This window comes from Mustela putorius, unplaced genomic scaffold (genome assembly GCF_011764305.1).
Source record: "Mustela putorius furo isolate JIRA1106 unplaced genomic scaffold, ASM1176430v1.1 tig00000596_pilon_pilon_pilon, whole genome shotgun sequence".
NCBI classification, from domain to species: domain Eukaryota; kingdom Metazoa; phylum Chordata; class Mammalia; order Carnivora; family Mustelidae; genus Mustela; species Mustela putorius.
Genome location: NW_025421428.1, coordinates 4,578,329 through 4,601,048, shown reverse-complemented (window position 1 = coordinate 4,601,048; position 22,720 = coordinate 4,578,329). Strand labels below are relative to the sequence as shown.

At 52.8% G+C, this 22,720-nt stretch overlaps 1 protein-coding gene across 3 annotated transcripts; it reads right to left on the bottom strand.

Annotated features, from left to right (window-relative positions):
* Positions 1-2,556: 2,556 nt before the first annotated feature.
* On the bottom strand, positions 2,557-22,720 carry PTGS1 (prostaglandin-endoperoxide synthase 1). 3 transcript variants are annotated; one of them, XM_004775571.3, is made up of 12 exons: positions 22,611-22,720; positions 22,432-22,518; positions 20,790-20,852; positions 15,996-16,112; positions 15,474-15,614; positions 15,130-15,273; positions 12,166-12,347; positions 11,971-12,054; positions 10,097-10,343; positions 8,291-8,577; positions 4,928-5,075; positions 2,557-3,680 (listed from the first exon to the last, which is right to left on the bottom strand). In XM_004775571.3, the coding sequence occupies exons 1-12, from the start codon at positions 22,615-22,617 to the stop codon at positions 3,325-3,327; spliced, it is 1,863 nt and encodes a 620-aa protein (XP_004775628.1). In that variant the 5' UTR covers positions 22,618-22,720; the 3' UTR covers positions 2,557-3,324. The 3 variants fall into 3 exon arrangements, with proteins under 3 accessions (XP_004775628.1, XP_012902833.1, XP_012902832.2); XM_013047379.2 differs by lacking the exon at positions 20,790-20,852; XM_013047378.2 differs by lacking the exons at positions 20,790-20,852; positions 22,432-22,518; positions 22,611-22,720 and adding an exon at positions 18,151-18,310.

Sequence of the window (22,720 nt, the reverse complement as noted above, 5' to 3'; positions counted from 1 at the left end):
AACAGGCTGGAGGGAGTTTTGTTGTTTGCACTGGGAACCCTGAGTGTCACCCACCGTGCTAGTCAGGGTTCTCTAAAGAAACAGAACCAATAGGGGGCGATAGAGAGACAGATGATGATGACAGATGATAGATAATAGATAGGTAGATAGTTGATAGGTAGATGATAGATAGATAGATAGATAGATAGATGACTTCATTTTTAGGAATTGGCTCACCCTTCATCAGGGCTGACAAATCTGAAACCCACAGGACAGGCTGGAAACTGAAGCAGGAGTTGATGCTATAGTCTCCAGGCAGAATTTCCTCTTCTCTTGGAGAATCTCAGTTTTTACTCAAGCCTCTCTGCTAATTAGATGAGGCCCAGCCATGTTATTTATCAGGATGATCTTTGCCTAAAGTCAACAGATTACAGATGTTCACCGTGTCTGCCAAGTACCTTCACAGCCACACCTAGATTGGTGTTTGATTAAACTACCGAGTACTGTCGCCCAGCCAAGTGGACACATAAATCTAACCATCACACCTGCCAGATCAAGATTCAGGAGTGAGCAATCACTTTATGAGCAGTCAGAGCCTTCACTCTGAAGATGCTTTCTTGGTGCCCTGGACTAAGTTTCTATGTGAAAAAGAAATCTTCACACACAGTTGTCGGTACAGAACAAAATCCACCTCAGCTAGGCACCTGCGTTCAAGAGAAGACAATCCCTGGAATCCATCCTGTCGTCAGCCCTCAGCCCTCCACCTGGCTCCAACTGCTGTCGCCTGTCGGCTGGTCCACCGCCACGGCCTCCTCACCATTCTGCCAACCTTCAGTCCTTCCTGCTCTATCTTGTTGTCCACCCGGGCTCCCGGGCTCTTTCTTAAACACTGGCCCAATTGTGTCTCCCTTGATTAAAATTCCTTTCAGACCATCTAGTGCTCTTGTCATCTCGGGCCAACAGCCATTAAGGCACCAACTCTGACCAACTTAAGTGAAAGAGGAATTCACAGAGCAGCCTCCAGGATGGAAGGAAAAGCTAAGGTCTTGAGAAGGGCAGGAACCCAGGCTTCCCCAGGGACCTCAGAAGCAGGAACTAAAGAGCAATCTTTTCCGAGCCCAGCTGTCAGGATGAATCAGTCGGCCATTTCAGTCTCCACGCACCTCCACTCAGTGGCCAGTGTATGAGGACAGGGTGTCTGATTGGACTGATTCACAGACCTGCCCCCTGGCCATGAGAGGGCCCCTAATGGAATCACCAAGACTGGCATTAATGAGAGGGAGAGGATTCTCAGGCCAAGTAGGGGTATGAGCCAAGAGGGGAAATCGATACCAGACAAGCAAGGACGAGACAGCCACTCCATGGCCACCCCCAGCAGCCAAAGCATCTGTGATCAGCAGAGCAACTGGCAGAGCTGAGAAGGATTGCATTCTCTGCATTCAACAGGGCCAGGAAGGAATGGCAGAAGGAGTCCGCAGCCAACCAAGGAGAAACAAGGCTTTTCTGGTCTTTAAGACAGGAACCCCAGCCCCAGGGACCCTCAGCCTACATCCCATTTTCCTCATTGCTTCTGGGCCATTATTCTACCTAAGGAAATGTAAGTGCCAAGTAGGAAGCGTGAAGGAACTTTCCCAAACTCTTACCTTTCCCCTCTGACCTGTCTTCTCCTGGCTGCTATGGGGTGGCCAGGGGGGTGGTCTGTGTGGCTGGACTAGGGTCTCGGGTCTCAGGAGCCAAGCAGGAGGAGGGCAGACTAGTATAGGTTAGAAGGCAAAGCACACTCACCCTGTCTTTGTCTTATTTCATTGTTGTGTTGTTTCTCATCTGCTCTACCCACACTGGAATGTGAGCTCCACACAGACGGAAGTCTTGTCTGTCTCACTCACTCACCGCTATAGCCCCAAGCTTGTAACAATGACTGGTGTAGAGAAAGCACTTGGCAAAATAAATATTTGTGAATGAAAGAATAGCATGTAAGAGCTATATCCCATCTCTCTCTCTGACCCTGAGTCAGAGAGGCAAGATCAGGCCTGGAACTGAGTCAAATCAGGAAGCAAGAGGAAGCCAGATCGGGGAAGAGCAGAACCCCAGATCCAGCCAGACCCAGGTCCTGGCCTGGCTCTGGCACCTGTAGGGCATGTTGCTGGACCACCCTGAGTCTCAGCTCCCTCATTTTTGAAACAGGGATCATACCACATACTTTATGCTCTTGGGCGAGGATAAATGAGAATTAAATGTGGAAAACTGACACACTGTAAGTGCCCTCCTCCCTAGAGACCCCTCCTCTCTGCCCTTGTATGCTTTGTAAGGGAGGAAATTGCTTTAACCAGATGGTGGGGATCGAAGAGTCTGTCCCCTGGTGTATATTTTAGGAGAGCAGCCTGTGAAGGACAATGCCTGACCCACGTCAGGAAGTGGAGCACCAGTGATAGAAAGGCTAGGCGATGACATGTTCCAGGGCAGCAGAAGGTCTCATGCTGCAACCCCCAGCATGTCGAGCTTGCAGCTAGGAGTGGGGCCACTCCGGTGTCACCTCTGCTTCTGGCAAGGGGATGAAAAGCAATACAGAGCAGGCAATTTGAAAAAAAGAATTTTATTAGCTTCATGAGAAACAGCTGCCACGAGTCAAGACAAAGATGGTGACAGTTCTGGTGGCTTTCAACCAATGGCCTGGGAAAAGCCCACCTGTGCTCTTTATCTCCTTAGTCCAGGGTCTAAGTCAGGGTCCCAAGAACACCCAGCCCTCTTGCCCCCTTGGTGCTGGTACAGATGTGGGCAATGGATTCTCGTTAGATCATAGGTTCTCCTGCTTTGTGGATATCTCACTAAACAGGAAAATGAATCAAATTAACATTCTAGGCATTCAGATCAAGACTGAGCTGGCCTACCAGCCTCTGTTCTGGAACAGCAAGGATCAGCACAACATTCTGAACTGCCAATCAGAAAATCAACATTCTGGAGGGCCGCCCAGAATTCCAGAATGCAAAATAAGAATCCCCTACCTTTCTAGATGATTTCGTCAGGAGCTCCACATTTTAGAATGCATATGTCCCAAGTCAACCAGAAATGTGATATTCTAGGTTGTTAGCCAGGAACCCCATGTTCTGGCATGCCAAAGAAGAATCCCTCCTAACACTCTAAATGGTCCACCAGGAATTCAGCATTCTAGAATAACAACAAGACCACGATATTCCAGGTAATGGGTGAGAGACACAAAGTTCTAAAGGTCCACCTTGATACTCTCAATGACAAACCAAAGACCCAACTTTTGAGACTATCAACCCCGGTCTCAGCATTCTGGGATGATGAACACAAAATCCACCCTCCAGCTGCTGCTCTGCCCCTTCAGAGCTCTGTGGACGGCCGCTCCACGCCAGGCCCATCATCCTGGTGGGGGTCAGGCACGTGGAAAGAAACATAGGGACAAGTCTTGGTGTTGAGGCAGACCAGCTTCTTCAGTGTAGCTGTCTTGACCATATTGAAGCCCATCTCACCACCAAAGGTGCTCGGCTTCCAGTACTCTGGAGAGCAGATGGGATTCCCTAGGAGGCCCTTGAGGGAAAAGGGAGCCCCAATTTCTATCATACTCTCCCCAAAGATGGAGTTGGGATGGCACTTCTCCAGAAGCAGCCCTGGGTAGAACTCCAAGGCATCGATGTCTCCATACAGCTCCTCCAACTCTGCTGCAATCTCCGTCTCCCCTAAAAGAAGGGGAAGCTAGAGTCAGAGACATGGCACTGTTAAGGTCAATGTGGAGAGAGAAGCTTCTAGGCCTACCTTTTTCTGGGGAGAATATGGGACTTAAGGAGAACAATTGAATGATTGATCACATGCCCTAACATCCGGCCTGGCTGAATGACCCTTCTCCAGGGCTGATCTAGGGAAGAAATGTGCTGCTAAAGAAGACACGGAGGGCCTGGATCAGCCACCAGACAGCATGTGACCTGAAACAACTCATCTCTCTTCTCGGTGACCTGACTGCCTGGTGGTGACAACAGGGACACACTATTCATCTTGCTTCAGGCAGATTTCAAGAAGGAAAGCTGGTTCAAGTCCCTTCCTTCTGCTGGGACTCAGAGATATCATGTAACCTGTCCAAGCTCACAGAGAGATTTAGTTACAGCATCCTTTTCCCCCTCTGGACTGTCACGGGAGATTAAAGAGTGACCAAATTATGGGAAACTCATTTCCCGCTCAGTGAGACCCACATGTTGACAGACAGTGACCAAAGGGGACAGACACAGAGCTTCCCTACCCATTTCCTCCAACCCACCCTCTATAAGGCACTAGGACTCAGGTCACATTATACCCTGCTCAAACCCTTCCATGGTTTGCAACAAGGATTCCCAAACTCTTGGCTGCCCAACAGCTGGAATCTTCTTTGAAAAGAAAAGAACATAGTATATATATTATACACAGACACCTACATGACTCTTGGGCACCATGCAGGCCTACAGAATCAGAACCTCAGGGGCAGAGATCTGGGATTTGCTATTTCTAATCAGTTTTCGAATGATTCTTAGGCAGCTGGTCCATAAGTATGTATTTAGGAACCACTAGGTAGAATAAAACCCAAATCCTTTCACATAGAATCCACAGTTGGGCGCCAAGTGCCCATCCCCACCCCCACCCTCCCCACACAGAAGCACCTTGCTCCAGCCATACCCACCACTGTTCTCCCCAACAGGCTCATTCCTTATGACCTCTGTACCTTTGTACTTTCTGTTCTTCCTAGAATCCTTTCCCCCCTATTCTCCACCCAGAAAATCCCTATTTATCTCCTTCAAACCCAGCTGAGAAGTCACTTTCTTTCCCCAACCGGGTCATTTTCTCCCCTCACCGCCCTCATACCAGCCCCCCAAGCATGGTGCTTACACACCTCTCGTGACCCCCGTGGTCACAGCGCTGGGGAGGTATCACCACGCCCCCTCCGGGAACAGCAGCTCACCTGTGAGCTCCTGGAAGGACGTGTAGGGCCTCATGCCAAACCTCTTGCGGTACTCATTGAAGGGCTGCAGCCGCAGCTCTCGGGATTCCTTGATGGCCTCCACAGCCACGTGCAGGACGTGGTGGTCTATGTTTCTGCCCCCGCCAATCTGCCAAGACATAAACATAGCTGCAGTCTGAGAGTAAGGCCACGCTGTGCTGGGGGAGGAGATCGGGTCTGTCCAGGCACAGACAGAACATGGCTGCGCCCAGCAGCCACCATGTTGGGGACCCAGCCCCAGCTCTGCTGCTGTCATGCCTTCTCAGGGACACCCCTGAGTCTTCACATTCTCATCATTAAAGTGGCAGTGGGCCAGGAAGACCTCTCCAGTGGCTCACCGGCCACACTGTTCCCCAACCCTTGGCATCTAGGTGAGAATCCCAACATCCCGATACAGAAGGTTCTGCAACTATTGGGTTCAGCAACTTGGATTCCATAAAAAAAGATGGCCAGCATGGCACCAGCCAGGAGCTCAAGCAGAGGGGAAGGGCATTCTGGCTCTGGAAGTGAAATTTGGAGGGATAGAAGGGCTTCTGAGGCAGCAAAAGAGCAACAAAAGGATAGACGGATATTAGTTTGGGGGGCTGAAATTTTATGGCATTCTCCAAATCCATTCTTACCAAAGAATACAGATGCTTTATCTTTTAAGGGGGTCCTGCTAAAGAGTGTTTTGATGTTGGTTTTCATTCCCTATATCATAGTCAACAAAAATTTAGTAATTAAAAAGTGAACCACTATTCCTTATGTTCCACAAGTAAGTGAAACCATATGATAATTGACTTTCTCTGCTTGACTTATTTCACTCAGCATAATCTCCTCCAGTCCCATCCATGTTGAGGCAAAAGTTGGGTATCCATTGTTTCTGATGGCTGAGTAATAATATTCTATTGTATATATGGGGTGAGCCTAGTGGTGGGTATCAAGGAGGGCACGTATTGCATGGAGCACTGGGTGTTGTACATTAACAATGAATCTTGGAACACTACATCAAAAACTAATGATGTATTTTATGGTGACTAACATAACACAATAAAGATTAAAAAAGAAAAGTGAACCACTATTAACCAACCACCATTAGGAAAGAGAACTTCAGAGCCAGATGGTAGGAACACACAGTATCACGTCACTCCATTCATTCCAGATAAATCCACTCCTGGGAACATAGGTGACTAAGACTCTTGGTTTTCCTTCCTTCTGCCAAGACTCCAGGGTGGGGAGCAGTCATAAACTAGCAGGGAGGGAGCTGAAATCTTGCCATGAAAACCATAGTGTATACACACATAGCTTAAATAAACAGCTCTGCCATTTACAAGATGTGGGACCATTGTGGTTTGATTTGTGGGCCCCCCCCCAAGATATGGTGAAGTCTTAACCCCCAGCACCTGTGAATGTGACCTCATTTGGCAAGAGATGTCATCAAGTGAAGATGAGATCATAGTTCCTTACATGGATCCTGACCCAATAACTGGTGTCCTAATAGAGAAAATGAGACTCAGGGAGACTCCATAGTGGAGTGATGTGTCTAAGAGGATTGCCAGTAGCCAGCAGGAGCTAAGACAATGGCATGGAACAGCTGCTCACCAGGAGCCTTCGGAGAGAGCACAGCCCTGCCCACACCTATTCTAACCTCCAGGAAAGTGAAATAATAAAATAACCTCAGCTTGTGGTCCTTTGTTATGGCAGCCCTGGGAAACTAAGGCAGGGACCTTGGGCAAATTACTTGTTTCAGTTGCATCATATGCAAAAATGGGGAAGGTAAGAGCACCCACCTGATATTGTTGTGGGGAATGAGCCAGATAGAGTACGCAAAGCAGTTAGCACAGTGTTGGTCCCACGGCAACCCCTAAGATGGCAGCCATGTGTGGCGATCATCAGGGGAGGCCCTGTTTTGTCACTTCTCATGCTCTCTTGAACATCCTGAGAGCCGACACATTTCTGTCGCCCTTCTGTCTTGGGCCAAGTACGACACCGGGACTTTTCACACAGCGTAATGGCTGTTCCTTGAAAATGCCCATACAGTCCAACACAAATCTACCATCTCTGTTCATGTCTGTGCCCCCACGGAGAACAGAGGCCATAAACCAGCCAGCAGCTGCCCACTGGTAGCAGCACATGCTAATTCCAGTCAAATTACCAGTGGCAAACCTAAATCCATGTGGTGCCACAGTGTCATGATAGTAGGGCTTGGGAACAAGGATCAGAGAGAAGCAGGGGTGAGGGGAGCTGAGACAGAGGAGACAGTGGCTTCGAAGCATGGGGGAGGGGAGATTTAGGAAGGAGCTGTTTAGAAATTCCAGGGAAAGGGCTCTTTTCATTTGCTAGGGCGGCCATAACAAAATATCACAGCCTGGGTGGCCTAAACAATGGAAATTTATTTCATCACAGTCTGGAAGCCAGAAGTCCAAGATCAAGGTGTCAGCAAGGGGGAGTTTCATTCTGAGATCTCTATCCTTGGCTCATTAGTGGCCCTCTTCTCCCTAAGTCTTCCCACTCTGCACATCTATACCCTAATCTCCTCTTATAAGGACACCAGTCATTGTAGGCGCCCACCCTCGGACCTCATTTAACTGTAATCACCTCTACAAAGGCCCTGTCTCCAAATATGTCATATTCTGAGGCACTGGTTGTTAAGACTTCAAACATAGAGTAGGGGGTGGGGACAATTCAGTCCATAACAGAGGCCTGTAATTCAATAAAGACCTACTGTGTGAAGACACTTTCACACGTATTACCAAACCCTGAATGTCTTCATGGTCCTCAAATTGCCATGCCCTCTGACCTCCAGGCCCTCGCCACGCTATCCCCTCCCCCAGAGCACGATCATCCCCAGTCATCGACACTACCGCTTTCCCTGGGAGAGCTCTATCCACCCTTTGGATCTCTGCTCAGACCTCACTTCCTTATCTACAGCTCTCAACTCTGGAACCCAAGCCTCCTCCCCAAGTACCCAGAGCCCCGATGGCTCTCTAGACTGTGGCTCTCCATGTGCCCTCATAATTCTGATAATATCAGAAAAGCACCTGGCCCAGCGCCTGACACAGAGCAAGTGCTCCCATGATGTTAGCTGTTGTGGGACTACAGTTCCTCCCCAGGGTGTCAGTGCCAAAGGGACAAGGACCCTAGAACCACGTCGGATCTTGCTTGACACTCTATCCCCAGCACCTGGTACAGAGGAATGGAGAAAAGAACAAGAGGAGTAAAGGAACAGAGGAAGGAGCATCAGAGGCTACCAGCCCCACGGGACAGAGAAGAACACTGGGATTGGGTCCAGGTCTGTCCCGTCCCCACGCCCACCTGCCCTCCCCACACTCCGCAGAGGCTCACCCGGCCAGCGCTCTGGCGAGAGAAGGCGTCCACCAGGGCCTCGACCCCATAGTCCACGAGCATGGAGGTGTTGAACAGGAACTGCTCGTAGCTGTACTCCTGGGGGCCCACCTGGAAGGAGTCGGGCATGAGCGGGTGCCAGTGGTAGAGCTGGTTGAACTCCATGGCGATGCGGTTGCGGTACTGGAACTGGGAGCTGAACAGCAGTTCCGGGTCAAACTTCAGCCGCAGGAAGTAGCCGCTCAACTGTTGCACGTACTCCTCAATCACAATCTTGATGGTCTCCCCTGGGAGGGAGGATTGGGACACGTGTCAGGGACCGTGTCACAGGGACCGGGCCACTGTATGTTCTTACATATCAGAATTCTCAGGAATAGCTTTTCCCCTGCCCTCCCGGTAACCAGCTACAGCACAAAGAGCCAGGGAAGAAACAGACCAACATTCCGTAACAGAATGAAAACGGGTTATCTAGTTAGGAAAAGAAACTGGTGCTTTCAGCCAATTAGCTCTGAGACGAACTGACTTCTGGCAAATTGATCTGGAGCCATGAGACTTGCCATCAGCAAGGTCCAGAGCCTGGTGTCACCATTTCCAGCCGCCCCTCCCCGCCCCCGCCAAGCCTGGGCTGTGTCACCTCATCTGTCTGAACCTCACCTTCCTGCTCTGTACAATGTGTGTGACGACACTATGGTTGAGGCCGTTGGGAAGAGTGGACAGCAGCTGCTTGGCCCAGGGTCCGGCATAATTGGGAGTATGACCACATGCAAGCGGAAAGGAGGAGCGCTAAGTGTAGGCGTGTGGACCCCTCTCCAGCTCAGGAAGGAGCTCCCAGCGCAGCCAGGGCCTGTCTCAAATCTCCCTCTGCTGAGCAGCCTTGGAGAGTTCACTGAACCTCTCTGAATCTTAATTTTCGCAACAAGGGCAATCGTATCTGATTAGTAAGGCTGTTGGAGAGAATTAACCAAAGCCCTGGATATACAGGTTCATCCCCTTTGGCCACAGTTTCCACTCCAGGCTATATGCCGGACAATCTCCAGCCACAGCCTTGCCCTCTCTGATCAAAGTCTCTGAAATGCTGGGGCTTCAGAACCAGCCCCTTCTCCTTCCTCAGGCTGTTCCTATCTCTGATGCCTGGCTCATCCAGGCTCTAGTGAATCAGGCAATATAATTGGGACCAGCCATGCCCAGTGATGCCCAGGGGCAGGGGAAAGGGATCACTGGTGACTCAGAATGAACACGGTCTGGCCAGGAGTGTCAGAGACCAAGCTCCCAGGCAGGAAACCATCTGACATTTTAGGCTGCAGACTCGCCCCCGTAGGGGACACAAAAATATCCTGTCCCTGAGTCACCCAGAAGCTCCAAACTTTGAGAAGACAGACACAGGCAGGGCAGAAACATAAGGCTTCCTGAAGGTGGACCGGCTGGAGTCTGACATGCACAAGCTGGGGATGTCGCTGTGTGCCCCTGGGGCAGGAGACGGGGAAACAGAGTGGGGTGCCTGATCAACTCTGCGGCAAGTCATTCCGCTAATGATGAACCATCATGGCCACCCATTCTCCGAAGGCCTCCTACATGCTCAGTGCTTGTCAGATCCCAACAAATCCTTACAACCTTCATTATACCTAATATCCAGATTTGGAAACTGAGGCTCACGCAGCAGAAGGGGCCTGGTCAAGATCTAATTGCTAGAAAAGCAGAGGAGCCTGGGTCCTAATCCCAGCTCTCTCTCCTCCCCAGCCCCTCAGCACCTGCTCTTCGGGACAGAGGGCATGACCTTCCAGGACAGGCATGGGCTCGAGTCCTCACCGATGAGGATGAGGCGGGCCGTCTGGAAGAGTTGCTCATCAGGCCAGGTGGGGTGCTCAGCCTTCAGCAGGTCACACACGCGGTTGTGTTCACGCAGCCAGATCGTGGCATAGAGCATGAGCCCGGGAAGCAGCCCAAACACCTCCTGGCCCACAGCCATCTGGCTCTGGGGCGGAATGCCCCGTGGGTAGTGCATCAGCACAGGCGCCTCCTCCACCGATGGCGGGTACATCTCTCCATCCAGCACCTGTGGGACGGGGCCACCTGACAACCTGCAGACAGGGTGCGTGTGCAGGCGACCTGCACCTGCCGCTGGCACCCTCCCTACTTACAGCTCCCGGAACACCCAGAGCAACTGCCCAGCCTCCCTAACCAAGATGGTCTGATTCTGATTCTAGTTCCTAAGTCTTTCTTAGGACGTTAGGACGGGTCCCTTTCCCTCGATCCCACTGCCCCACCCACGTCTCACCCACCCTCCCCTCCATGCTGACCCCTCTCGGCAGTGGCTCCCTCTGTCGACCCTTGCCCCCCAGGCAGTCCAGTCCCAGGACCGCAGCCAGAGGAATCCTTTCAAAAACCCAAAGTTAGTCTCATGCCCTGGCTTTAAACCCTTCTAAGTCCTCTCTCTGCCCTTGGCTGAAATCCTAAACATGCCCCACAGGTGTTCTCCACCCTCACCAGCATTCATTCAGGGGCCACGCTCCTGAATGAGAAGAGCTCCTGCTCTTCTCCAACTCCAGGCACTGACCGCCTGGAAACCCCTTTTCCCCCTCCTGGCCTCCTGAACTCCGCCCCATCCTTCCTTCCCGCTGCTCTTGCTTTATCTGACCTTCCGACTGCCCCAATCTCTGATCACTCTCGTGGCTTCTCCCTAGTGTGTGAGAAGTCTCCAAATATGGCAGCTTTTTCATTTGGGAAGGGGGGGAACAACATGCCAAGAACCGTTCTTTGCCTTAAAGGTTCAGCTGTGCCCTTTTTGCTCGGGCTTTGCATTGTTTAGATTTGTGTGGCCCAATATGGTCTCCGTTAGTCACGCAGAGCTGCTGAGCCCTAGAAAGGTGTGGGTGTGAGTGAAGATCTTAATCTGCAACTTTACTTAATGTAGATTTCAGTCTTTAAAACCGAGCCTTCAGCAGCTGGAAAACCATCAACTGTGCTCAGAACAACCTGGGCACATGAATCTACTTTTCGGCTGTAACTTTATGAAATCCACAGATCGGATATCTCCGATGAAGAGTTGGAAACTTTTTCAACTGAAATGTGCTGTGACTATAAAATATAGGTCAGATTTTGAAGATCTAGCATGGAAAAAAAAAAAGTGAGATTATTGTATTAATGATTCCTGTATTGATTCCACATTGAAATGATCATCTTCTGGCTATACATGGGGTTAAATAAAATATATTACTGAAATCAATTTCACCTGTTTCTTTTTACCTTTTTTAAGGTGGTCACCAGCGAAATTTTAATGACCTATGTTGTTCCCGTTGTGTTTCTAGTGCTAGCGCAGACAGAAGCTGGCACCCTGGTGTTTGGGTGAGGCTCCTGATGGGCCTGAAGGTCAGGGCCCATTAACTGTCATGGTCACTGCTCAGACACCTGCGCCAGGCGCATGATAGTATCCAAATGATATGGTGGGAAAATTCAGTGTATATCTGCAGAGGGCAACGGTCCCTCTCCTACCAAGGCCCAAATCTACCTCCCAGGATAACATGAGAGGTCATGTCTTCTCCTGCCTGGCACCTTCTTCCAGGGTTCACACCTCCAGCTCCTGCAACTGGCCTCCTAGGCCACCACTCAGGGCCCCCGACAGCCCCTGCCAGGGAAGACCACAGGAGGCCTCCCCCACCACCCGTCCACAAGCCCAGCGCTACCTGGTACTTGAGTTTCCCATCCTTAAAGAGCCGCAGCTGATACTGACGTTCAAGGTTGTCCCCATAAATGTGGCCAAGATCTACCTGAGGAGAGAAAGAGAGTCCACTCAGATCACCAGGTGCTACCTCAGCAGCAATGACCTGCACATGCTAAGTTAGGTCCAGAGAGGTCCTGAGCCCCTCCTAGGTACTCACCCCATGGCCCAAGGCCTTGGTGAAGCCAGGACCCATCTTGCCAGAAGTTTTGAAGAACTGATGGGTGAAGTGTTGTGCAAAGAAGGCGAACATGAGGTTGGTGCCTTGGGGGTCAGGTATGAACTTCCTCCTGAGCAGGAAGCGATGGCCCAGGAGCTGGGCATCTGGCAACTCCTTCTTCCCTGGTTGGGGAGGTGGGAAGGGGCAGTAGCTGCCTCCTGCCTCAATCTCCCCACCCCAGGGCCTTCTGGGCTTACCGGACCAAACCGGTCTACACAGGAATCCCAGAACAGCCTTCCCTCCTACCGGATGGCCCCTTGCACCTTCTCTACCAAAAGACCCTAGAAGTATTTACAGGTGAAACAGCATGATATTAGGAATTGGCTTCAAAATACTCCATAAAAAGTAAGAGGGGTAGATGAAATAAGATAGGCAAATTATGGGTATGTGTGGAAGAGAGGGAAACATCTCAACTTCCGTGCGTGTTTGCAACTTTGAAAAAGTTAACCAAAAAGAAAGGAGAAAGAAAAGTAAGTAAACCAAGAAGGAAGGAATGAACAGAGGAATGGAGGAAGGAACAAACTTGGACTCCCTGGCCCTTGAGCAAAGGTAGCCTATGTTTGAGACCGGGTAGCCACCTGCTGACTGTGTGAACATGAAGAATTCATTTCATGTCTCTGAGCTTCCAAGTCTTCATCTGTAAAATAGGGCAAATGATACCTATTTTATGTAGTATTTTGAGGAGTGCATGAGATAGTGTGAACATGACTGAGAACTGATGAGATAGGGTCTTATAAATCTGCGAACTTCCAAACTTTTTCTGTAAAAAGCCAGAGAGTCAATATTTTAGGCTTTGCCAGCATATGATCTCTGTTCCCTTCTACCCTGATTTGCTGTTTTAGCAGGAAAACAGTCCTAGATGAGACCTAAACAAATGAGTGTACGAAGTTCTAATAAAACTTTATTCATGAAACAGGGAATGGACTGGACTTGGGCTGTGGGCTGGAGTTCGCCAGCCTATTTTAAAAGATCCCAGTCTTTCTGTCTGGGGTAGAAACAACAGGTCATCTTGAAACAGGTGTTTGTCATCATGAGGATAAGTATTAAGAGCCTTCCCTGAGGGGCACCTGGGTGGTTCAGTGGGTTAAAGCCTCTGCCTTTGACTCAGGTCATGATCACATGGTCCTGGAATCGAGTCCCGAATCTGGCTCTCTGCTCAGAAGGGAGCCTGCTTCCTCCTCTCTCTCTCTCTCTCTCTCTCTGCCTCTGCCTATTTGTGATCTCTCTCTCTGTCAAATAAATAAATAATATCTTTAAAAAAAAAAAAAAAAGAGCCTTCCTTGGGGCGCCTGGCTGGCTCCAGTCAGTTAAGCATCTGCCTTTGGCTCAGGTCATGATCTTGAGGTCCTGGGATCGAGCCCCATGTCGGGCTCCCTGCTCAGCAGGGAGTCTGCTTCTCCCTCTCTCTCTACCCCTCCCCCACCACTTATGCTCATTGTCATTCACACTTTCTCTCTCAAATAAGTAAATAAAATTCTCTTTTTTTAGATTTTATTTATTTATTATTTTATTTATTTATTATTATATTATATATAATATTATATAATATATAATATTTTATTTATTTATTTATTTATTTATTGACAGAGAGACACAGTGAGAGAGGGAACACAAGCAGGGGGAGTGGGAGAGGGAGAAGCAGGCTTCCCGCTGAATAGGGAGCCCAGTGCAGGGTTCAATTCCAGGAGGCTGGGATCATGACTTGAGCCAAAGGCAGTCGCTTAACGACTGAGTCACTCAGGCACCACAATAAATAAAATCTTTATAAAAACAACAAAAAAAGGCTTCCTTCCTTAATTTTGGCAATGTCAGATGAGTCAGTATGCAATGGTCACAAGGAAAGGAATAATTGAATTTATGTGTTTTGGTAAAGACATCCTTTCATAATACCTCAAGTGAGGCCCAATGTTGAAGGTTCAAGATCAAAAGAACCTCTCCGGATTGAGATGGCTGACTGCTTTCCTCTGGCAGGCAAGGAGCTCAAGCACCCAGAGGAAACTCACCAGAGGGTAAATTGGAGGGAGTGGTCTGCACCATATAATCTGGAATCATCACTCAGATTGACAGTGAGCTAGGACTGGTTCCTGAAAAGTGTGGCAGAGTCCAGAAACTCTGCAAGACCCAGCTATCTGGTAGGTATAGTCGGTAAACATACGAGTGCAAACCACCAGAAGAGTGCCTCTGAGACCCAACGAAGGACTTCAGTACATATATGCCAGGTTCTGCGCCAGCAAAAATGCGCAACCACAGGGCTGCGGGGGACAGGTGTTCAACAGCGACACCATGTGGCAGGAAGCGATGGCAGTGGCGGACCCATGTCTCTTTTGTCCCCTCTATACTTGAAGCAGATTTCATGCCTCTGAACTGAGTTAAACCCCTGGGTTTGGGGGCGATCAAGATGGTGTAGGAAGAAGGACTTAATAGGAAGGACTCCTGACAATGAGACCAAGTGGGCTCTTAGGCAACTAAAGGAAAAACCTCTGACTTTATGTGTAAGCTACACTGGTGAAGCAGGGCAAGAGATTTACATCAGTAAAAAACCAAACAGGGAGTTAGCACCCAACAATTGGCACATTATTCCTTCCTTCCTCACCCCCATTCTGGCAGGATCCCGCTGATTCAGGAGACAAGTTTCAAGCAAAGAAGCACCCTGGAAATACGGAAGCAGTAGTCTGACTGTGCTCTGACTTTCTAGATGACATCAGCAAGAGTCTCCACCACCCTTTCCTGTCCTCATTCCCCAGCCCTGTCCTTGTCTGTGGTTCTGGATAAGTCATATGTCTTGCCTTGGTCCACCCATCTGGGAAATGGGTCAATAATCGGTCTTGCACCCGTTTTTTTCCCAAAAAGAACAGAGCCTCTCCCGTGACCCCTAGACCCAGCCTCTAACCCCGTCTCCATTACCTTTGGTCCCCATGGGCGTGGGGCAGTCTTGGGGCACAGAGGGCAGTACACGCGTGTAATAGCTCACATTGGAGAAGGACTCCCAGCTGATGTAGTCATGCGCTATGTTGTAGGTGGGGGGGCTGGGGATAAGGTTGGAACGCGCTGCAGAGGGCGAAAACAGTGGTGACAAGGGGATTCCTATCTCCAGTTCTCCCCCGCCCTTCCCTGCCTCGTCTTGAGTTGGGCTTGTTGAATTTGGCATCATAGTCTCCCCACCCACTGTCCTTATCGAACGCTAAGAATTCCAAGTGCTGGCAGGACTTCCTGCTCCCCAGATCCGGGGGGCTGTGCTCTCCGCTCACCTGTGAGTACCAGGCGCATGAGTGTATCACGGATGAAGGTGGCATTGATGAACTCCCAGAACCAGCGCCCGTGCGTCAGCAGGAAGTGGAGGAAAGAGGGGCTGGGTCGCAGCCAATTCCGAAGCCAGGTCCACAGCTCGGCTGCAGGGGCAGTGGGAACCACTCAGGCGGGGCCTCCTGGCAGGACCAGAAGGAGCCGGGGTGGAAGACAGGAACTGGAGACAAGGCCAAGATGGAAGCGGGCAGAACATACAGGGCAGGGCAAAGATGGAAGCTCGGGGGAGATGACAGAGCAGAGCCAGAAGCAGATGTGAGGGCAGAGCCAGGACACGAGGTGGGCCGGGAGGGAGAGCTCTGCTGTGGCTGGGTCAGGGGGAGGGTCAGAAGTCAAAGTCAGGCGAGTAAGGAGGACCGAGCGTAGGCCGGAGGTGAGGGCAGAAATAGGGGGGAGGGGTGTCTCCAGATAAGCCCAGGGGAGCAAGGGGGGCCAGGACAAGAGTAGGGGCAGAAGGCCCGGCTCACGGATGGTGCAGTTGGGGCCAGAATAGCCCGTGCGGGTGCAGTCACACTGGTAGCGGTCAAGGCCGAAGCGGACGCAGATCCCCTGGTGCTGGCATGGGTAGTAACAACAGGGGTTCACTGCAGGGGAGAAGCAGAGATCAGAGATTACGCTAGAGCTACCCCCAAGCCCCGTCCTGCCCCTGATGGGGAAGTGTGGGGCCACAAGTCACAGCTCTGTCCTCACTCACTCAGGGGCCCTCTCTGGACTTCAGGGCTCACCTCAGGGTCCTCTCTGTTCCAGTTATGCACAGGAGGCTCCGGCCCTACCCTGTTTGGGCCCTGCTCTAGTCTCCAGAGGGAAGTTTGGGCCCCCAGGGGAGGTCCCCCCTCCTCCTTGCCACCATCAGAGTTGGGCAGGGGAAGAGTCCAGACCCCAACCGTGACACCAGAGGTTAGCAAACAACTAACAAGATGCTGCAGCCACAGGCTTCTAGAGCGCTCACTTCCGGTCATGTCAGAGCCCAGCACCAAGGGCAGGGTTTGTGGAGTTCAGAAAAGAGATAAGGAAGGCTGGGTTCTCTCACACCAGCCCCTAAGCTCAAGGTACCTGGACACTAGGGGGACGGGGTCGCCCACCTTTCCTCTGTTTTTGCAGAAGTGAGGGAAGAGCAGGAATCTTTATGCCCACTTGCAGATACGGAAACTGAGGCCAGACAAGCAGAACCCCACACAGGTCACCCAGCAAGTCCCACTAGACCAATTTCCCTTCACTTCCTTCCCACCGCCCCCTGACTGGACACTCCAGAGCAAGGAAAGAAGTTTCCCAGATCCCCACAGACAGAGTATGGGTTTGAGGGGAGTCCCAGATGCCTCAGCCCAGCCTTGGCCCATGTCAGAGTGGATTCTGGGCTCTAGGATCTGGAGGAAGGTCAGGGACCAAGGAAACAGGAGAGCTAGGGTTGGAAAAATCTCCTGAGGAGGTGTGTGGAGTTCTGGCATCAACCTTCCTGCCTCCTGGAGAAATCCCCACCAGTAAGTCCCTCTTGGTGTCTAAACAGGTCCTGCTGACCACAGTCCCTTTGCTCAAACCTTCCCTGCTTGAGTGATTCTTCAACAGTAGAGTTAGAGACTTCTCAGAGCTCATTTGGTGTTCATTACAGCTCAGTGAGGGAAACTGAGGCATGGGGAGAGGTGAAGGCTTGACCAAGGACACAGAGCAGAGAAGGGTCTCCTGCAGACCCAGGTCCTCTGGATCCTGGCAGGACCTGATTCCCTGGCCTCACACAGAAAACAACAGACTCCCTTGAGCAAACACATTCCCTCATCTAAACTCAGAACCAATATTACAGGGAACTCCTAGTCTTTGTACAACTGATTACCGGGGACCAAAGGGTAGCAACAGGCAGCAGAAGGGTGCTGGGATAGAGGGCATGACCCCGGGCAGAGACTGACAGCCACATCCCACGCCCCCCACCCCATGCACCCAGGAGTGCCAGAGAGTAAGAAGAGAATCACACAAATCATGCAAATAGTTTTGCTTAAGCCCCGGCCACTCCCCAGGGCCCCACAATGGCATCTCTGTGGAGCCGTGTAGGGTTGCAGGAGGAAAGGGCCGACGGGAAGAGGGCTGGACAGAATGGCCTTATCAAGCTGACACAGGCAGACCCAGCAGACTCGGCCTCCCCTCCCACAGCCACAGGTCCAGAAACACCAAGGGAGGGGGAGCGGATAATCGCCCCAGCTAGCTCGGGGCTCTGGAACTCTCCTCACTGACTCCTCCTGCCCTGGACGCTCTGCCCACCTGCTTACTTCACCTGCCCAGAAGGCCCCAGAGCCCTCCGCTGCCTGGCTCCCAACCCTGGCACAGGAGGCACTCTGTCACAGATGGGTCTGTCCTACACTAAGCAGGCACGAGGCTAAAAGCCCAGCCCTTCTCTTGAGTGTTTCCCCCTTCCTGATTCCAGCGGGGCTCTGCCAAGGTCCTCAAGAGGTGTGGCCCATTCCTGAGCTTCAAAGCCATAAGATCTTCCATCCCTCGCCCAGACCACTGCTCTTCCCTAACAAACCCCTCCTGGGCCATCTGACCCTCCCAGTGAGCTCACACCTTGCTCATGCCTTGGCTCCTCCAGAAAACCTCCCCTGAATGTCTTTTGCCCAGTTCCATGCTCCCACTCACCACCAGGAGGCCCCGAGGAGAGGGGGCCATACCTCCCCCAGTTCCTCCTCCCGCACCTTCCCAGCCCTGGTGGCTGGCTCTGAGGGCTAGCCTGGAGCCTTCCCGCTTCCTGCCCTAGAGCTCTGCCCCGGGCTCCTGCCCACATCCCTCTCTGGCCATGAGAGGCTGTGTCAGATGGAGGCTCCTCCCTCCCAGACCTGCTGTCCAGCTTTCCCTCCCTCCTCCTCCATGATCTTTCCATAAACACCAGCTGCCCGGAGCTGGAAATACTCTCCCCAGTGAGGACAATGGCTGCCACCGGGGTCCCAGGGTGTCCAGGTGGACAGAGAGGAGCCTGAGTGCCTCTTGCCCGGGGTGAGCCTGACCACATTGGGCCATCACAGTTGCCAGGAAATCTGGGGCTCTAGCAACCACTCCACAGCCTTTTATCCCCACTGCCTCCCCCCCACCCCCCTACCCTCCTCCTTCATCTGCCCAGTGCTCCCAGGAGGATGGAGGAGACTCCCTGGGGCACGAAGGAGGAATGTGAGGTTCACTCACAAGAGACCAGCCCCAAGCCCCACAGCTTTGAAGTTGCAGAACCAAGACCTGGACTCCTTTCTCTTTCCCTCTCTTCTTGCCCCGGAGGTTCTCAGGCCCGGATCTGGGGAAGGGATGGCGTTTGCCATCCCCCGCCTCAATGAGAGCTCTGGAACTCCTCACACAGAAAAGCTTCCCTTCATGAGTGCTTTTCATGTGTGCTTTCATGCCAGCTCAGTGGTGGGCTCAGCGGAGGGCGCCCTGTGTAATAAACGATCCAGAAAGAGAACGGGGGAGACACAGGCTCCAAATCCACCGAGGTCCCAGCACAGGGCCAGGGGCCAAGCGGGTGCTGGGGAAATGGATCAAGAGAGTGGCTGCCCTTTACTGGTTGTCTGTCTTTGGGCAAGTCCCGTCCACTCCCTGGGCCTCATTTTGCCCAAGTATCCCAGAAAGGGGATGGAGCAGGCAGGCTCTAAGATGTCTCCTTTCCTGCCTCCCCTTCTTCTCTACGCTGGGTCAAGCATACCAGTCTCCACATATCTCCATTATTGGCATCACCATGAGTCCCCCACCCTGCTCTCACTGAATCCTCAAGGCACCCCACAGGCAGAGTTAGCTGACCACTCATCCTGCCCATATTCCCACAGATGAGGACTATCTAGTACTGCCTGGTTCCAGAACTTTCTGAGGATTCAAGCAAGGAAACGTGTCCCCCCTCCCCCCCCTGCCCAGGAGTTAGGGCTCTGGGCACCGTGGGGGAACACTATGTCCTTCAGGATGCAGAGGCCCCGGGTAGCAAGAGGCTCAGCTAAAATTCCCTAAGAATAATATTTAGAGAAGCTCAGGCACTTGGCAGCCAAAGAGAGGAAAAAAAAAAAAAAAAAAAAAAAAAAAAAGACCCTGACTAGTCAGGCCTGTGCCCCAGCCCCTGCACCCAGCTGGGTCGGCAGGGAGAGGCCAGCCGCCCCCACACCAGGCCCCAAGAGCTGGGCTCACAGCTGGAAGAGGCTGCGGGAGAGGAAGCCCTGTCCGGGCCCTCAGACCCAGCTGGGGCTGCAGAGACGAGGGCAGCGGGCCGCAGGGAAGCCTGGAACAGCCCAGGGTCCGCCACCGTGTGCCGGGGCGAACTGCCTCATGTCCCTCTTGCTGGCACAGAGCTCTGATTGCCAGGTCGTGCCATCTCCTTAGCCCAGGAGAGAACACTAAGCCAAGTCCAGGTGCTGGGTGAACTTGAGCATTTAGATGCCCCTGGCACGGCCCTGCCCTCCCAGCCAGACTCAATCTCCTCCCCCCATGAGAAGCAGAAGCGATGTCTTCCCCTGCCTCCTGCCCCCAGGGGAGTCTGCAGCCCTCATCTCCCGGGGGGTCAGCCTCGGCTGTACCTCTGAGGGCACGCACAGGCTCTGGCTTTCCGGGCAGAGGCCCAGGCCTCATGGACCTCAGTTCCCTCACGGACTGGCAGGACAAGTAGAAGCCCTGCATCCAGTTCACCACCGCTCTTCCCCTGGCTCTTGCAGCAGCCCTCCCGAAAGGCTGCCTGGCCTCTGGTCTCAGCCCCAAGTCACCCGTCCGACCCACTTACCCTTGGGCCCGAGTCCTGGCTCCTCACCCACATTCAAAGGCCCTCACCAGCCAGCACCTGCCTCTTGTCCTACTGCTCACTATGCTCCCGTCTGCCTCCCCAGGTCCCAGCTTTATTTAGGCTTTAGCTCTGCCATTGCGTCCATCAGAAAGCCCTTACGGAGTCTCAGAGTAAAGCCTCATGGTAAAGTCCCTCTTGCCACCACTCACTACCTCCTTCAGGGTCCAGGGCAGATATCAGCACATTCAGGAAGCCCCCCTGGGTTCCTCACACGGGATAGGGACCTGCTTTCTCCCCCGAGCCTCACACACCCCTGTGTGTCCCTCAGTCATGGCCCTGACCCCCTCGGAGGACAGTCTGTTGGCGTTTCGAACTCCCCGGGAGATGGTGGGCCCCTCCCAGCTCCCTGCCTCCAGCTCCAGCCAAAATCTTAAATCAAGCCCTTGGGAATGTTTGTGAAGTGAAAAGAATAATTCCATTTAAACATTTATGATATAAAGATAAGTCAAAAAGACAAAAACAAAACGGCACAGACCTTGCTGGGCTTGCTGGGCATTTGACGACACAGAGGAAGACAGGTGGGCCAGGCCTTTGTATCCTAGGGGGTGGGGGGAATGGGCGAGGTTGGGGGGCTGGATGGGGCCGCAGAGGAAGTGGTATGCCAATCTAGGGGCTGACAGTCCAGCCACTGGGGCAGCCTGATCAGCCCCTGGCTCTGCTGCTGGGGGTCTCAAATACCTGAGCTCTCTCCCCTCTGGGCCTCAGCTCTCCCTTCTGTAGAATGGGTCGGACACATCTCCCTGGCGGGACTGCTGGAACCACCACAAAGTGGAGGTCCATAACTGGGCTTTGTAAACTGAAAAGTGCGGCCACACGAGCCCTCTTTGTCTCCTTCCCACTTACTGGGCCTTTGCTCCTAGGCAAACTCTGGAGCACCCTCCACCCTCTTCCTGGCCTCCCCAAACGCTACGCACTCCAACGCTTTCCGCTAGGAAACCTGGTCTGATCCACAGTCCACGCAGACCTCTTTCTCCTCTCCTCTCCTCTGAGCCCCAGATCTCTACCGCATCAGGAGAGAAAGCTCAGACTCCTCTTTCCACCCCCACCCCTGTCCTCTCTTGCCCCCATTTCACAGATGGGAATGGACACCCAGAGGGGGACGGCTCATACAGCTAGGTTGGTGGAGGAAGCTGCGTCCAGGCCTTACACACCTGCATGCGTGCGCGTGCGCACACACACACACATACACACACATACACACACCAGCCGTAAGCTAGGGGAGAGAGACTGGCTGAGATGGAGCTGAATTCCCTCACCAGGAACCTGGCACATGCATGGTGGGGGGCAGGAGAGGTGGACTTTTACAGGATCTGACTTTCCCCATCATCTTCTGGGTGATGAAACCAGGGTCCACCCAGGGAAGTGGCACAGGGGAGTGGGGGGGGGGGCACTCTGTGGAAAGACCTTGCAAAGTACCTAGAGTAAGACAGATTCAAGTTCAAACCCTCAGCCCACCATCTGCTGTAGGAGCTAGAGAAAATAATGGCGCCTCCCTGAGCCTAAATGACCTGTCCTCGGGGGACCTCATAGCAGAGGATTTAAACCTCAGGGAAGCAACCCAGATCTGTAAATGTATTTCCACCTCCATTCTTTGCCAGAAGGGCTGGTGTACCCAGGACCCTCACCAAGAGAGGTCTTCTCCCTTGGGGCTGAGAATCTCCATGGAGCCCCAGAAAGTTAGAGGCTGGAGAGAGAGAACTTGCCAGCGGGCTTTCCTCCTGGTGCCTGCTGCTTCCTGGGAAAGAGGCCCTCCGACCCCGCAGAAAACAGCTGGGTTGTTGGGGCGGGGGTTGGACAGCTAGGGGCCCAGAACAGGTGAGGGGGCTGGAGAGGGGCTGTCCCTTCTCACGCCGGGCAAGAGATCCCAGTCTGCACTTTCCCCTCAAAAAACTCCTGTAGCGCCCTAGCCAAAGCCACACACCAGGGCGACGGGATGGGGGTGGGGGTCGTATTCAGAGAGCCCCTCTCCGACCGGCAGCCTCAGCGCCCTCCCCCATCCCAGGCACCTAGAGCTGAAAGGGGAAGCTGGGCCGGCCCCAGGGGAGAACAGGGGGAGGGGCCAGGCAAAGGCGCAGGACAGGGGGCTTCCCCGGGGGAGCCAGGAGAGAGCCGCCTACCCGGCGTCTGGGGGTCCACGGGCAGGACTTGGGGCGGCGGCAGCAGCAGCAGCAGGAGCAGCGGGAACCGGAGCAGGCGACTCCTCCCTGCAGAGTGAGAGAGGTTAGGGCTGAGCCTTGCATTCGAAGCTCCACCAGGAAGCAAAGAGGATTCCCGGGGGCCTCAGGGTCCGACTCACGGTTCATAGTTTGAGGAGGCTGATGCGTGTGGGATGCGGACGGCCGGCTCCTGGGGTGCGTCTCTGCCCGGGAGCTCTGGCCCGTCCCGCCCCCCTCCCCATTCCCTGGC

What these genes read in the sequence shown, in the direction of transcription:
- PTGS1 (XM_004775571.3), bottom strand. An exon ending in TGCCCAGCAAGCCCAGCAAG is followed by an intron (nt 16,113 to 20,789) that starts GTCTGTGCCGTT and finishes TCTCCCCTGCAG; the next exon opens with TGAACCCCTGTTGTTACTAC. An exon ending in TGGCCCCAACTGCACCATCC is followed by an intron (nt 15,615 to 15,995) that starts GTGAGCCGGGCC and finishes CTGCCCCTGCAG; the next exon opens with CCGAGCTGTGGACCTGGCTT.